Source organism: Bombyx mori, chromosome 17 (genome assembly GCF_030269925.1).
Source record: "Bombyx mori chromosome 17, ASM3026992v2".
NCBI lineage: Eukaryota > Metazoa > Arthropoda > Insecta > Lepidoptera > Bombycidae > Bombyx > Bombyx mori.
Window position 1 is genome coordinate 13,288,516 of NC_085123.1, and position 15,392 is coordinate 13,303,907.

Consider the following 15,392-nt stretch of genomic DNA (forward strand, 5'->3'; position numbering starts at 1 on the left):
AAGCCGATGGACTTGAGAGACCATTTCAGCGTAGCCTTAACTAGTAGATAAGCTGACGGGGCTCAAACCTGACGACGTTGGTAACACTAAACCTAGCGAGAGCAGTGCAGAGCAGAATCTGATCTGCAGAGTAGAATATGATGCTGATAAGATCCGACGAGAAACTCGACGGGCTCTCTCTGTGGGCTAATTTACTCACCGAGTCCTTCGTCGCAAGCGACGGGTTCGACGAGAACCATTACCGGCGCTTGAGGTACCTAGAAGCTCCGTTAGTGGATCGGGAGGATCCGAAATGACGTGTTTTGGGCGACGTGGACTGTTTACGACTCGGTCCGCAGGAATGAATCGAGAAGTCAAGTAACAACTCTTTCATAAACAGAAAGTGTTCGCTAAGTGTTGAAAATAGTGTATAAAAATATATATTTTATTGTAAAAAATGCGTGGGGTGCTTTTTAAGATATTATTGAAATAATAATTCTTCTACTCATCTGTCAGAAAAATATTTATAACTAATAACACCATGCACCCCACGCTTTTTTTACAATAAAATATGTTTTTCTACACTATTTTCAATTTAAATTTATTAAAATTTATTTTCTATTTTTAGTTAAATTTTGTATAAAGCGTGTTTTTTTCGTTTTTTTAAACTATTATTTATTTTTCATTTTTTAGTTGAATTTCAAATTTTACAATATTTTGTTATAAAAAAAAATTATATATTGAATTGTCATTGGTCCTCGATAAATCTCGAAGTTTGAATGAAGTGTGGCCGTTTAAAGTGGGTCAAAATCGCGTCTAAAGGAGTCAGTTACAAACATACAGACATACATACAAGTGAAGCTGATATAAAGCGTGTAAAAAAAGGTCTATTATGGTCCATTCGTTGTAAAAAAAAGAGTTATAAAACAATGATTAATTGAGGGTTTGTTCAACAGATAGTCGGTGATATAAAATCCAACCAGCCATCCCTTCGGATATCGAGCAGCGAGCGCAGGGCGGGCGCGGCGTGGCTCGCGGCGCAGGGCCCCGGCTCGGTGCGGGCCCACGTCAAGCGACAAGCCGTCGAGATGGCCAGAGGGTGGCCCTTCTACTTCGCGAGGCTGTTCGCGGCTAGAGTGCCGCCCGGCGAAAACGCTGTGCTGGCTGTCTCGCATAATGCCGTCACTATTGGAGTTAAAGGTGGCTAACCTAAATATTAGCCAGTTGAGTTTCTCAGCGGGTCGCGATTCCGATCCGGTAGTAGATTCATTAGCGAAGCAGCTACTCTTGAGTTATTAGATCTCCCTTGGAGGCGCTCGGGTAGCTGTTAGCAAATACCGCCCCTTCTGACTGAGCGCTTGCTCGCCTATCTGCCCTTGTGAAACTAGAAATGCGTTCGGGCCACTAGTAAACCCTCAATTATAAAAAAAGTTAAAGGTGCGCTCTCTTGCATAATGACGTCACTGTGTATACTTCACCGAAGTGTCAGCTGTAAATCAGGACTATATTTTCCTATCCCAGGCCCGGCCGGCTTAACGATACGTCGCACGCTGTCCCTGGGCGGACTCCGCGCCACCTCCCCGGCTCCGAACTCGCTGCAGCTGAGCGGAGCCCGCGATCCCCCGCTCACGCTACACGCTCCGCTCGCCCACCACGCACAGGCCCTTATTGCGGAATTCGCTCTGCAATTTACACAGGTCAGTGCTTAGAGTATTTACTTACATTTTTCTTTACTGTTTTTTTTTTTCTTTTCTAACTACGGTAATATTTGGGTACGCAAATATTAAGCAAAAGTTGTCTAAAACTCTAACGTAATTTATATTTTTCGTAAAAAAAGAGAGTTTGAAATCGACTGAATTAAAAAGATGATCGTCATATTGTTTAATAAGTGAGCTGAATATAGTTTTCATTTGATGAAAACAAGATTCGTAGACTTCTTTAAATTAGTATTTTATATGTATACGTGTTGGTGCTTCGAGTAGCTCTATCACTCTCTAACGCAAATGTTAGAAGAGGATGGACATTAATTACGTCATGCTTCTAGCCGTTTGGTATAAAATGTTGGCGTTGAGTAAAATTTAGAACGGATCGAAAACTTACCGGAACGCTATAGAAGTTCAATATGCGCTCGGCTTTAATTGTAACAATCAGTTAAACATATCACTTAGGTAACAACACCACACTGCATGTGGTAACGTCATGTCGAGCAAAACAATCATTATACTTAAGTAAGTCGTCGTGGCCTAAAGGATAAGACGTCCGATGCATTCCTATGTAGCGATGCAACAGTGTTCGAATCTCGCAAGTAGGTACCAATTTTTCTAATGAAATATGTACTCAACAAATGTTCACGATTGACTTCCACGGTGAAGGAATAACATCGTGTAAACATCAAACCCGCAAAATAATAATTTGCGTAATTACTGGTGGTAGGACCTCTTGTGTGTCCGCACGGGTAGGTCCACCACCCTGCCATTTTCTGCCGTGAAGCAGTAATGCGTTTCGGTTTGAAGGGTGGGGCAGCCGTTGTAACTAACTATACTAAGACCTTAGAACTTATATCTCAAGGTGGGTGGCGCATTTACGTTCTAGCTGTCTATGGGCTCCAGTAATCACTTAACACCAGGTGGGCTGTGAGCTCGTCCACCCATCTAAGCAACAAAAAAAATTACACTCATAATAGGTTTTTGCATAGTCCAGTCCGATTTAAAATTACATAATCTGAATATAATTAAATCCGAAGCGCGCGCTATTGGATTTCATGTCGCATTTCCGGTAGTAAGTTATAGGCTCATTAAAAATAAGGTGTTCATTTTAATTGATAGCTAGCCCATTACTTCATTTGAAATTTAGGTTTTTTCTAAACAGTGTCTCTTGCAAAAGCGTAACGACAGAGATATTGTATTCCGTAAAAATCGTTTGATTTGTCTTGGTGTCAAAATTGTCACTATTATATTGTTTAAAGATGTACATATATAGATAATAAATACTCAGACAAAGAGAAAACCCCAAAAATAAAAGAATCAAACTCACGACACTCGGCGGAACAGTCAAAGCCGTTAATTACTGCACCACCGATTCAATGTGTACATAATAATATATTTCAAAGCTTATGATTAAACTCAAAAACTGGTATATTGTTTATGATCACCGCCATTAAAGTATGGGCTAGCATATTATTTGCTAGAACATTTACAACAAAATTTTGGTACGGTTTTTTCGAAAACAGAAAAAATATGAGGCTTGCGTAGAAGAAAAATGCATGAAATTAATCATAGAAGATTTCGATTGTTTCTAAAATTATAGATTAAGAAAACGAGCTAATATATTAACTATTAAATAAACCCTAGAAATTTGTGATGGTATAATGCACGTCTAATTAGCAATTCAATTAAGTTAGTAAGAACACCTATACTGTTATTTAGTGGTTACGTTGTGTTGAGCCGCGTTCCGTGACGAACGCAATTGTTTCACGATTATTTTATCTCTATTTACTCATACATGTGTTTAGACCAGAAGCTTTTAGGTGTATTTTCTGCAAAAATTGCTTCTGTACGTACGCATGTAATTTTTTTTTGTCTATTCTTGAAGATCCCGATTACTAGATTGTAACTTTAATGAAAGCTATTAGATAAATCATATCCTAAACTGTTACCAAATATTTCTTATTATTCTTTATCCAATGATTTCAATGAAGCTAAATTTGTTCTTATAAAATGGAAACATTGCATCTTTTCTTGATAAAAAATCGCTTGAGTCAGTCATTGTTATATCACAATAAAAATCTTAATATCATCATCCCTATAGTGAATATATTACTTGCAACCCTAATCTATCCCTTGTATCCATTATTATTCAAAAATAACTCTCAAAGTTTTTCAATAGTCAACATATAGATACCATTTTTATTAATGAAACCTTCGATACACTTCGTTATGACTATCGCTTAACCCACAAATACACTCATTGCTGCGAAATATCAAATCGATCGGATAAATCACGTCCAAACGTGTAGATAAGGTACAAAAAAGTTCACACAACAATTAAATGTATATAAATTAAATTTGTTTTTCTTTACATCGACCGAAAGTTCCAGAACTGTTGACGTCAATTTCAAATCTTTAAAATAAATGATAAGGTACAAAAAAGTCCACACAACAATTTAATGTATATAAATTAAATTAGATTTTTTTTACATCGACCGAAAGTTCCAGAACTGTCAACATCAATTTCAAATCTATAAAAAAAAAAACAAAATGTGTGCAATTCACACGTGGTAGAAGTGAAACCTTCCAAAATTAAAATACAATTATCCTAAACGTCTTAAGTATATGTAAAATTTTGTCATTAGTAAATAATTGTAAGGTAGCGCCCTCTGTGAATTGATATTTTAATTTCACGTATAATCCTAAATTAAAATTCACTACAAGAGCTTTCATACACACGTTAGTATTAAAAAATCTCACAGATGGCGCTGTATTAAATAGTATGTATATTTCTGTCTCATTCTTTGCTGGCTTCATCCTACACATTTTTGTATTTGTGTCTCTTACCTGTCGTTTTTTCCGTTGCATCCGGTTTGAAATCACAACGATTCTAAAGAAGTTTTCACTTCAATAAATGATAAGGTACAAAAAAGTCCACACAACAATTAAATGTATATAAATTAAATTTGTTTTTTTTTTACAACGACCGAAAGTTCCAGAACTGTCAACGTCAGTTTCAAAAATCTTTAAAATAAATAGTTTCGCATCTAAACGCTTTAATGAACTTATTTGAAGTAATTCTTGCCTTCCTAGAGCGTGGTGCTTCGTAATGAACTAGTCCTGTTTGTTTTATTACACGATTACAATTGAATAACTTCACATAACTGTTATTTAACGCGCTAATGCACTGTATATTACGTTATAAATGTTAGATAACCTCGAAACCAAAAACTGGACTCCTCGATTTCCTTCGTTTTAAATCAGACAATACTCGAATGATAAACAATATATAATAGTTACATATATGTTGATTGTGTTAGGAATATTGAGTACATGGCTTATAGAGTAAATTTCAAATTTAGTCACATTAAAAATGCTTTGCTTAGTGAAATTTAAAGCAGCCAGATTGTTGAGCTCAGAATTAAAAGTGATAAAATAAATTCTGATATGTTTATTACTTTGTCTTCATAAACTTTATGGTGTATTTATTAATTGGGTATTATGTAAATATATATACTTGCTGTTACCCGCAGCTTCGCCAGCATAGTCAAGCAAAAGCATCAATCAAAAGATAATAATACAGTGTCCGTAAGGATGAGATGATTTCAGTACTTAAAGTTAGTCTATATCACTTAAAACCTAACATACAGGACCTAACTGGACAATACAGCAGAAAGTTGTTTAGAGGAGGCCACGACCCTCAGCATTGAAGATTATCGACGCAACGAGGAGGAACACCTAACACTATTATGTTGCTTAAAAAAATTTAATTTTTTTTTTGCTTAGGTGGGTGGACGGGCTTACAGCTCACCTGGTGTTAATTGGTTACTGGAGCCCATAGACATCTAGAACGTAAATGCGCTACCCACTTTGAGATATAAGTTCTAAGGTCTCAATTATAGTTATGTTCATCCGTTGCTTCCGTGTGAAAGAAAGACAAACGAACACACAAACAACCAAACACATTTATAATATTAGTAGGTATGGTATGGACATTTAACGCGTCGCTAATTTCGTAATATAGGCATTCGATGATATACATAAAAACATTGGACCTTTTATTTTCCTACTTAAATCTGTAAAAACAGAAACTTAGAACTAAAGGTGGCGGCATTAACGTTATTGATGTCTATGGGCTCCGACCACCGTTTGACACCTGGTGGGCGGTGAGCTCGTCCCCCATCTTAGATTTCTTAAATTCTTATCTTAAATTTAGCGACATTATTAATTAAACTTTACTTTCCATGGTTATAAGCCTAATTAAATAAAAAAGAAGTTAAATATAAAAAAAATATTACTATGTAAACCGTTTTAGTAAATCAATGCTACTCCCGTTACGCCGGCAAGCTCTTTCCGTTATGATGACCACACACGTATATAGAAATATAAAACCCGCTATATCTATGTGGTTTAAACGTTTGGTTATCACTGAGAACTTGTAAGAGGCTATTTTGGATTCTTGAATTTTAATCCTACGAGTACCAAAATCGGTTTAATAGGCAAAATCACAACTCATCATTCTCCTGCCCTTTTCCCAGTCACCTGGGATCGGCGTAACATGTTTTCTCCTTCCATACTCCTCTAACATATAACATTTCTTCGCTCACTCCCCTCTTACACATTTTGTCTTTCACGCAATCCATCCATTTCTTCTTAGGTCTACCTCTTCCTTTATATCCTTCAACATTCCATATTTAACACTCTCTTACCAACCTCATTGTCATTACGTCTCATCACATGTTTATGGCATCCCAAAGGTGCACTTCTCAACTTCTCTGTCACAGGTGCCACTTTCAGACTTCCTCTAACATATTCATTCCGTATTCTATCCATTCTCGTTACTCCACAAATCCATCGCAACATTCGCATCTCTGCTGCATGCAATCGCCTTTCAATCGGCAAAATTATAACTGTTCTAATTTAATTAAATTATCCTTCGCATTCACCAGGGCGTGGAGACCTTTAAGGTTATATATAGCATTTTAGAGATGTAACAAATATGTATTATTAATGACAAGGATGACTCGTTTCAAAATATATTTTCTCAATGAATTCGTCTGCGTGAAATATCGAAAAGCTCCAATAAATATACTTTCCTTAACCGTATAAAATAAAAGTAAGTAACTATTGAAAAATTTGGTAAATATTACATATCGCCATGGAAACGAGAAAGGGACATGTTATTTTGTTTGTGTATTATTTATTACTAGTCATTAGCCACGACTTCGCCTGCGTGGTCATGAGAAAATGTCAGTGAAGTTTCAGGTACAATGAGATGTATCGGGTTAAAAGACAGCCTACGTCACGCTCATGACCCTAATACTTACTATTCACATTAAAAAGACCATATCAATCCGTTGATTTGTTTTGACGTGAACGAAGGACATACAAATTTTAATACAATGATAGGATGTAATATATGACTCCGCACGGATAGGTACCACTACCCTGCCTATTTCTGCCGTGAAGTAGTAATGCATTTCGATTTGAAAGGCGGGGCAGCTGTTGTACTGTACTGAGGCCTTAGAACTCATGCCTCAAGGTAGGTGGCGGCAACTATGGATTTCCTGCGTATCACATGCTGCCTTTGTTTGTTTAAATACACTATACATGTAACGTATATTGGATACACGAATATTTTTAAAGTAAATCTTCTGTAATAAATCACTGTGTAAATCAAGAATGGGCTCTATGCATTTCTTTATTATTTCGGCAATAGTAATTCCATTGTCTGCGCTGCGTTGTCGTGATGAAAGCTGAACTATCAACGGGTTGATCTTAATTACTCGAATAATACGTTAATAAGAAGACAGAATAGCGTTTTTGAGGCAATTTTAATGGTTCTACAAATTATGATGATGATTTTCCGAGACCCTATTAACATAAATAAACTCTGGGTCCGCATTTATTTCCTACTAGTAGTCACCCGGTAGTCGAAATTCGACTATAATTAAATGAAATAGAAGTTTGTACACTATTGTGATTCTATTGTTGAAGACTATTATACTTCTATAATCACAAATTTCGCCAAGACTACACTATAGACAAATAATAATAAAGACAAACAATATTCAATATATTTTCAATTTGACCACGGACTTTAAGCAATAACAAAAGTTTGACAATAAACAAAGAGTATATGTGTGTGTGTGGTGTCAAATATGTGGTAGTGTGTGTAATGTTTTTTTTATCGATTTAATGTATTTTTAATGCATAATTTACAAAAAATATTAGCATTCTGCAATCCTTCTCTGTATTCTCTATAAGTGTGGAAAATTTTACACTCCTCCGTCCTCGCAATTTTCGTAAAAAGGGGCACAAAGTTTTTGCTTCACGTATTAATATATAGATATTTCACATGAAAAAGACACTTATTTTTATAAGTAACTCAATTATCATAGAAGCCATGAACCCAACCGCAGTCCAGAAAGCGTTTCCGTCTAGTATTATCGGAACGCAAACTCGTCCATGCTTTTTAACCGCTAAGACCGATCCTTTCGTCAAACGGGGCTTCAAGCAGTCCACCGCTTCAGGTAGAGACATGACTTTGCCACTGGCATTGATCATGAGCGACGGTGACTACTTACCATCAGGTGGCCTGTATGCTTGTCTGCCTTCGAAAGCAAAATATTCATCGGTCTTCTATTTCCACGGATCGTAAACGTGATCGAAAAAAATATCTGCAATTTAATTATGACCCCCGAAAAGTTGTGATTAGCTCTCCGAGAAGTTTGATTGTTTAAGCAATAAATTCAAAAATACTTAAATTGAAATATTTAATGTTAGTTCGTTGCAATCGGTACCCCTATTAATACAAAATACGAGTATTATCCATAACCTACTTCAACAATGTGAAAGCAATATGTACGCGATCTTAATATCGTCTCAAATAATGAAAGAAAATTTGTTCACAATAAAGCGTCGACTTTTGAAATATGAAGATAATTACAATTTTATTGAACTTTAATACGAACTGGAAATAATTAAACACGGCTCTGTCACCGAAGAAATATACTTTCACTTTCTCAATACGTATTAGTGTTTTTCGATTCTGTTTTTTTTTAAATAAATTACAAGCGATTAAAATCTAATAAATTTAGTGTAGTTTATATAAATAATGAAACAGTATTCGCGATGACCTCCTTCAAAAGTACTGATGCATCAATAAATCCGAAATCGATCATCCATACCGGCTCAATGCTTCGCGCATTACGGCGGCCAATCAATTTACCTAACACCTGCATTGCAAGTGATCGGTCAACCGTAAACCGACAAGACCTGTCCCTGAAGAGTCGAGGAGGCACCACCATGGCGTACCATCAGTCGCGAGTCGCCAGTCCGCCGTCGACCGCGCTACTGCGCGCATCATGCAGCGCCCGCGCCTCTCACTCGCGATGCGTGACAACTGGCGACATCTGCAGCGAGTCTGCGGCCTCGACCTTGACTCGGACGAGTTTCCTCCAGGACGAGCGCCGAGCTTAGACTCCCTGATCAACTCCTCGGAAGGCGCGGCCTCGAGTGCGGATGCATCGGCCGATTCGGACTCCGGTGCGGACACCCGCGCCGAGCCCGAAGCTCCGCGCAGGAAAATCAGCAATGAGCGTCTGAAGAAGTGTCCTCAAAGTTATTCGTCTTCGTCCAGCGGCCATATGGAGACGATACACGAGGAAACGACTGAACCCAAAGTGTCTGTGAAGGAGATATTAGCGCGCTTCGAAAACTTGACGGAAAAGTGTGACGCCCAGGTAATTGTGGTGTGTGCTGTGTCGCAGGTCGTGTTCTGGTGATGCTTGATTACTGCAGGATTATGTCTGTGTTTATATACCCGTATGCCAGGTGAAGAAGTATTATAACTTAAAAAATATAACATAAAAATTAGAAATCGTCGTGAAAATATTTTCACTTCATTCATCACAGCTATTGATTTGTAGTCAATACAAAAAAAAATTAGAAATTACAAATTAAATCGTTATTTATTGACTTCATTAAAAACCTAGTTTCTAAAGTAATCCTGTTAAAATTGTAAATGTTTTGACTTTCGTAATTTATGGCCGCGAATTCTCTCCTTTAGGCAACTTTTAATCTGTTTGGATGCTATAATATCATCCCATCTGTGTAGACTTGATTACAATTTTTTTATTAGAAAAGACTCGTCCAGGCCACATACTAGGCTTTACAGCCTTTACAGACTTAGAAGTTAAGAAGTAGTATTAAGAAGTTACCTTCTTAATACCAAAGACACCTTTTAGTCCGGTCACTGGAAGATGCATTTAATTAACCACAAAATTTAATGCAAAATCTATATCTCATTTTACACATTGATTTATTATACAATTATTATATAAATAGTTAGTAGGGCAAATAAATAACTTGTTTTTTTTTGCAATTTCAACGTCAGCTCTAAGATCTTAAGCTAATTAGTCCGATCGTTTACGCAAAACGCAATCTTTCAGCGGTCGGATTATATTATGACATCACAATTGTTAATCTCCGTTAAGCATATTAGACTAACCGTAACGACGGTAGGCAGCGGCTTGGCTCTGCCCCTGGCATTACTGAAGTCCATGGGCGACGGTAACCACACACCATCAGGTGGGCCGTATGCTCGTCTGCCTACAAGGTCAATAAAAAAAAAAAAAACGGCTATCCTACCAAACTACGTGATTTTCTTGACACGTGTAGGTATAACACGCCCAAGTAAAAAATCACATCGAATTATTAATGTACGCATGAAAACATGTATTCGCTCGTTTAATTCTCGAAAGAAGCACACAGTATGAACGTTTTAACGAAATACAATGAAATTAAATTAAATTACGTGCTCGAGAACGACTTGTGTTTTGTAAAATTACTTGTAAGATCGTCTTCGATCATTCTAATCGCCCGAGGTCTTACAAAAGTCTGTAATCGGCATAAAATGCTATGTCACACCGGTTTCATAACGGTTTGATGCAAGAACGTTTTTTTTATGTACATTTCATTTATTGGTTCCTCATACACAAAACAAAAAAAAAATTAATTAAATTTACTTTAATAAATTAATTAAAGATATATTATATATAAAAATTCTATAAGAATACAAACAATCCAAACGGAAAGTACAAATGGAAAACTTAACTCAACATAAACAAAATATAAACATAAAATGTCAAAACACAATTGATTTGTCGGAAAAAAAAACTTATGTGAAAGACAATTTATTAAATAGGCATACGTAAACTAGATATTAGATACAAATAATATAGCAGTACTGTAAGTCGAAGATAGTAGAGGCAGGTAAATTTTTTGCCGCCTTTTTTACGCTGACGTTTGATATGAATGACGTCTGACGTAATTTCTCGTACGTCTATCCGTATTATTATGGGTGCTCTGCTTTTTTTTTCGTTACCTATTCGCTGGTAGCCTAAGGGTTATTCTAGCTACGCTGAGACGGGTACGTGAGCTCAAGAGTTCAAGAGGGTGTCCGTATTTCCACCTGCACCTATTTTTTTGTGAGTAATGTCTAAGCCAAATTGAGCACACGTTCAAAGCATTACCATTTTCTATCTTTAACATAATGTTTTTGATATTATATGCAGACTAGCCGTACTCGCCCCCTTCGCTGGTCTTATAAAATTGGCATCATTATTTATTGTCATTATTATTAGGGAGTCCAACACTCATATAAATATAGCCTATCCATTAAATACATGTACTTTCTACATGGATACCAAGTTTCAAGTCAATCGGATGCATGATTCAGTAGTTATAACGGAACATCTGTAAAACCAGTGTACATTTATATATTAGTATAGATATATTGTACTTTTAGTTTTCAAAATATTAAAATATGATAAAGACGATAATATAATATTGTTTGCAGTCTTTAGTCAATCGTATGACCGTCGTCTTTGTTCAGTAAATAATTATGACATTAACTGCATAGTGTAATCGTTACAAGTAATAAGTTAGCGCACGCGATAGGCATTTGATGGTAGGAGGGAAACACGACCTTTCACGAGTCAAGGAGGTCTTCTACTTGTTAGTATATTTTATCTAATAAATCAAGGCATAAGTGAATAAGAGCTGAAAATGCTGGTTTGAATTGAAAATGGTCTTTCAAAATAGAATCTTAATGTTTTGACGAATAATTAAATTGGGGAAAATATCAAAATAAACTATTGAGCATTGGAAAATGTTTAATTTAATAATTTTAGACCGTTTAGTCTTGGTATTCTTCAATAAATTGTAAATCGAAACATTGAAAATTATGATTTAACATCTTATATTACTAAACTAGCTGTAACAAAGTGAAAATGTAAGTTTAAATTATTTTCCTCGACAGAACTCAATACAAAGAAATATTAGGTACTTATTATATGTATTTATTATACGCTCACGTTTTTTTCTTACTATAATTCAATATTACTTAGGTATTCACTGAGATTTAAGACACTATAATACAGATAATATAAAGCATAATAGACTTAGGTATTCAAAGAAAATAAAGAGAATGAAAGCGGTTAATAACTAAACGTATTTGCTTAAAACTATAAATTTAATAAAATAATTAAAAAAATAATTAAATTAAATTAAATAAATTAAATTAAATATTAAATATTTACTAACAATCACGCCACGTTAACTGGTCCCGTGATAAGTTCGTAAAGAACTTGTGTTACAGTTACCAGATAACGGAAATAAATGTAAGATTTTTATTATACACATACATATATTAAATATAAATCCATAACCCTGGAAAAGACATTTATATTTATCATACAAATATCTTCCCTTGGCGGGATTCGAACCCGCGAACGCCTTGTGTAGTGACCATGTCACTTACCACTACACCAGACGGCCGTTTTAATAATAAGATTGGTTTAGATTGTTATTGGATAGTTTAGATTTTTACTGGTGGTAGCGCGTCTTGTGAAGAGGAAATAGGTATCACTACCCTGCCTATTTCGACAGATGCAAGGAATGATATTGTAAATCATGTTTATCTAAAATTGAGTTACAATGTTATTCCTTGCACCTGTCGTTTTCTTCCGTGAAGCTATAGTTAACACCAGGCCCCATAGACACTGCCCATCGAGCCCACTGAGTTTCTCGCCGGATCTTCTCAGTGGGTCGCGTTTCCGATTCGATAGTAGATTCTGCGAAGCACTGCTCTTGCTAGGGCTAATGTTAGCAAATCTATATATTAATACGTGAAGCAAAAACTTTGTATCCCTTTTTACGAAAATTGCGCGGACGGAGGAGTATGAGATTTTCCACACTTATAGAGAATATAGAGAAGAAGTGCACAATGCTAATATTTTTTTAAAATAATGCATGAAAGATATATTAAATCGATAAAGAAAACATTACACATTTATTGTCGAAACTTTTGTTCTTGACGTCTGTGGTCAAATTGAGAATAGATTAAATATTTTTTGTCTTTATTAATATTTTTTATAGTGTAGCCTTGGCGAAATTTGTGATTATAGAAGTATAAAATACAATCATAATAGTGTACAAACCTACAATTCTAATTAATTATAGTCGAATTTCGACTACTGCGGGACCTCTAGTTCTCTTAAATTCAGCCCGTGAGCTCACCTACTTGTCCTCTAGAAGTTTGAATATATCCCCTTAGGCCACCAGCGGATAGGTAGGGAACAAAATACCAGGTGGGATCGTCCAAATAACTAAGCAATAAATTAAAGCAATAATGAAATATATTAATGGCATAATCAATGACATAATTTAACGGCCGTCTGGTGTAGTGGTAAGTGACATGGTCACTACACAAGAGGGTCGCGGGTTCGAATCCCGCCATATTTGTATGATAAATATAAAATGTCTTTTCCAGGGTTACGGATGTATATTAAATATATTTATGTGTATAATAAAAATCTTACATTTATTTTCGTTATCTGATAACTGTAACACAAGTTCTTTACGAGCTTAGCACGGGACCAGTTAACGTGGCGTGATTGTTAGTAAATATTTATTAATATTATTAAAAAAAAAAAGAGAAAGAGATATTCCGTTCTTGATTTCAGCCGGTAGATGATTAAGAAACATCCTTGGAAAACAACTTCGAATTACTTATCCGATTATAGTAAAGTGTTATTTTGTTGTGCAAATAGTTTTAACCTCCAGCACGGTAATGACACTCGTTGCAAAATTATTGTATAGGTACTACCAATTAAGTACATCTACGCACTAATTGTTGGTTATATATAATTTCAATTAGTCTTGTGGACGAAAGCGTAATTGTATAAAATAGTAAAGGATTGAAAATAAATTGCATTTGAAGTCGTCGTGGCCTAAAGGATAAGACGTCCGGTGCATTCGTGTTGAAGCGATGCAACGGTGTTCGAATCCCGCAGGCGTAATAAAAATCGTGTAATAAAAATCAAACCCGCAAAATTATAATTTGCGTAATTACTGGTGGTAGGACCACTTGTGAGTCCGCGCGGATAGGTACCACCGCACGCCTATTTCTGCCGTGAAGCAGTAATCCGTTTCGGTTAGAAGGGCGGGGCAGCCGTTGTAACTATACTGAGACTTTCGAACTTGTATCTCAAGGTGGGTGGCGCGTCTACGTTGTAGATGTCTATGGGCTCCAGTAACACCAGGTGGGCTGTGAGCTCGTCCACCCATCTAAGCAATAAATAAATAAATAAAATACACATAACAAAACGCTAACTGACATCGACCGATTCACGGATTTTCCCATAGTTTCTTTACAATCGATCAACAAAATTAACGATCTTCAAACGACAATGAGATAGGAAACGTGTATATTTAGCTTAATCGCGTGAAAGAAGTGAAAAAAATGACTCCCATAACAATGTGGAGTCTCCGAGGGAAAGTTGAATGGAACGTTTTGAAATTTAATTTGCTTTTAATCTATGATTATTGTCTATGAAAAGTAAATTAGTTTGTATATAATTTTTCTGGTCGTATTTCCGGATGCTATTTCATTTTTAATACGAAACCTCGCCGGTCGTTTACTTTAAATTAGGAACAAACAATACAGTACTGGCCACTAACATTTTAAAATTAATTGTATTTCAAATAAGAGGCCAATAATCGCCTGAATTGGGTTTGAAAAAATTATGACGGAGTTTTGTTGTTATAACTCCGTTTCCTGGCATCAACGCAAGATTGCGTAAATAAATACATCAATTACTCAAGAATTATCTAACAAATGGTTATACTGACTTATACTGATTTATAATATGCTTGGTACTTTGAAGATATCTTCTAAAATAGTCAACTTTCTGCGGCATTGTGTTTCGGGTTCATCGGCTGATAAGAATGAGCTGTAGATATCGTATATTCTTGAGTTTTTTTTTAAGACCATAGATAAAAATACTAATTCATACTAAGCAGGTACCGGTTCCCACAGTATTACTGTCCGATGATCACTTTGAGTTACTAGTAGTAGCCACTAGTATAAAAGACACAATGTTATTATGACAACTGTCCTACCGAAGAATAAATATTACATAACATTTTCGCGGCAAACAGAGGCAGTAAAAACTCACCAGTATTTATGGATTTGAGAAGGAGAAAAGGTGAATACTGCTGTTACGTAGATAGAATGACAGAGAAGTACGCTTGTGTCCTATGATGAATATAAAAACATCGCGCAAGGATAACTTATAATCTGTAATACACATAGGATACTTTATATTGTGTTCATTGAGTTGCTATAATAAATACGACAGT

General features: G+C 35.8%; 1 protein-coding gene across 1 annotated transcript in view; it reads left to right on the forward strand.

Moving 5' to 3' along the window:
• Positions 1–15,392, forward strand: part of LOC101746355 (unconventional myosin-XV) — a 139,262-nt gene that overhangs the window by 70,076 nt on the left and 53,794 nt on the right. The window contains exons 21-22 of the mRNA XM_038017028.2: positions 936–1,179; positions 1,501–1,676. Coding sequence (XP_037872956.2) covers positions 936–1,179; positions 1,501–1,676 — 420 coding nt within the window. The remainder of the gene's footprint in view (positions 1–935; positions 1,180–1,500; positions 1,677–15,392) is intronic.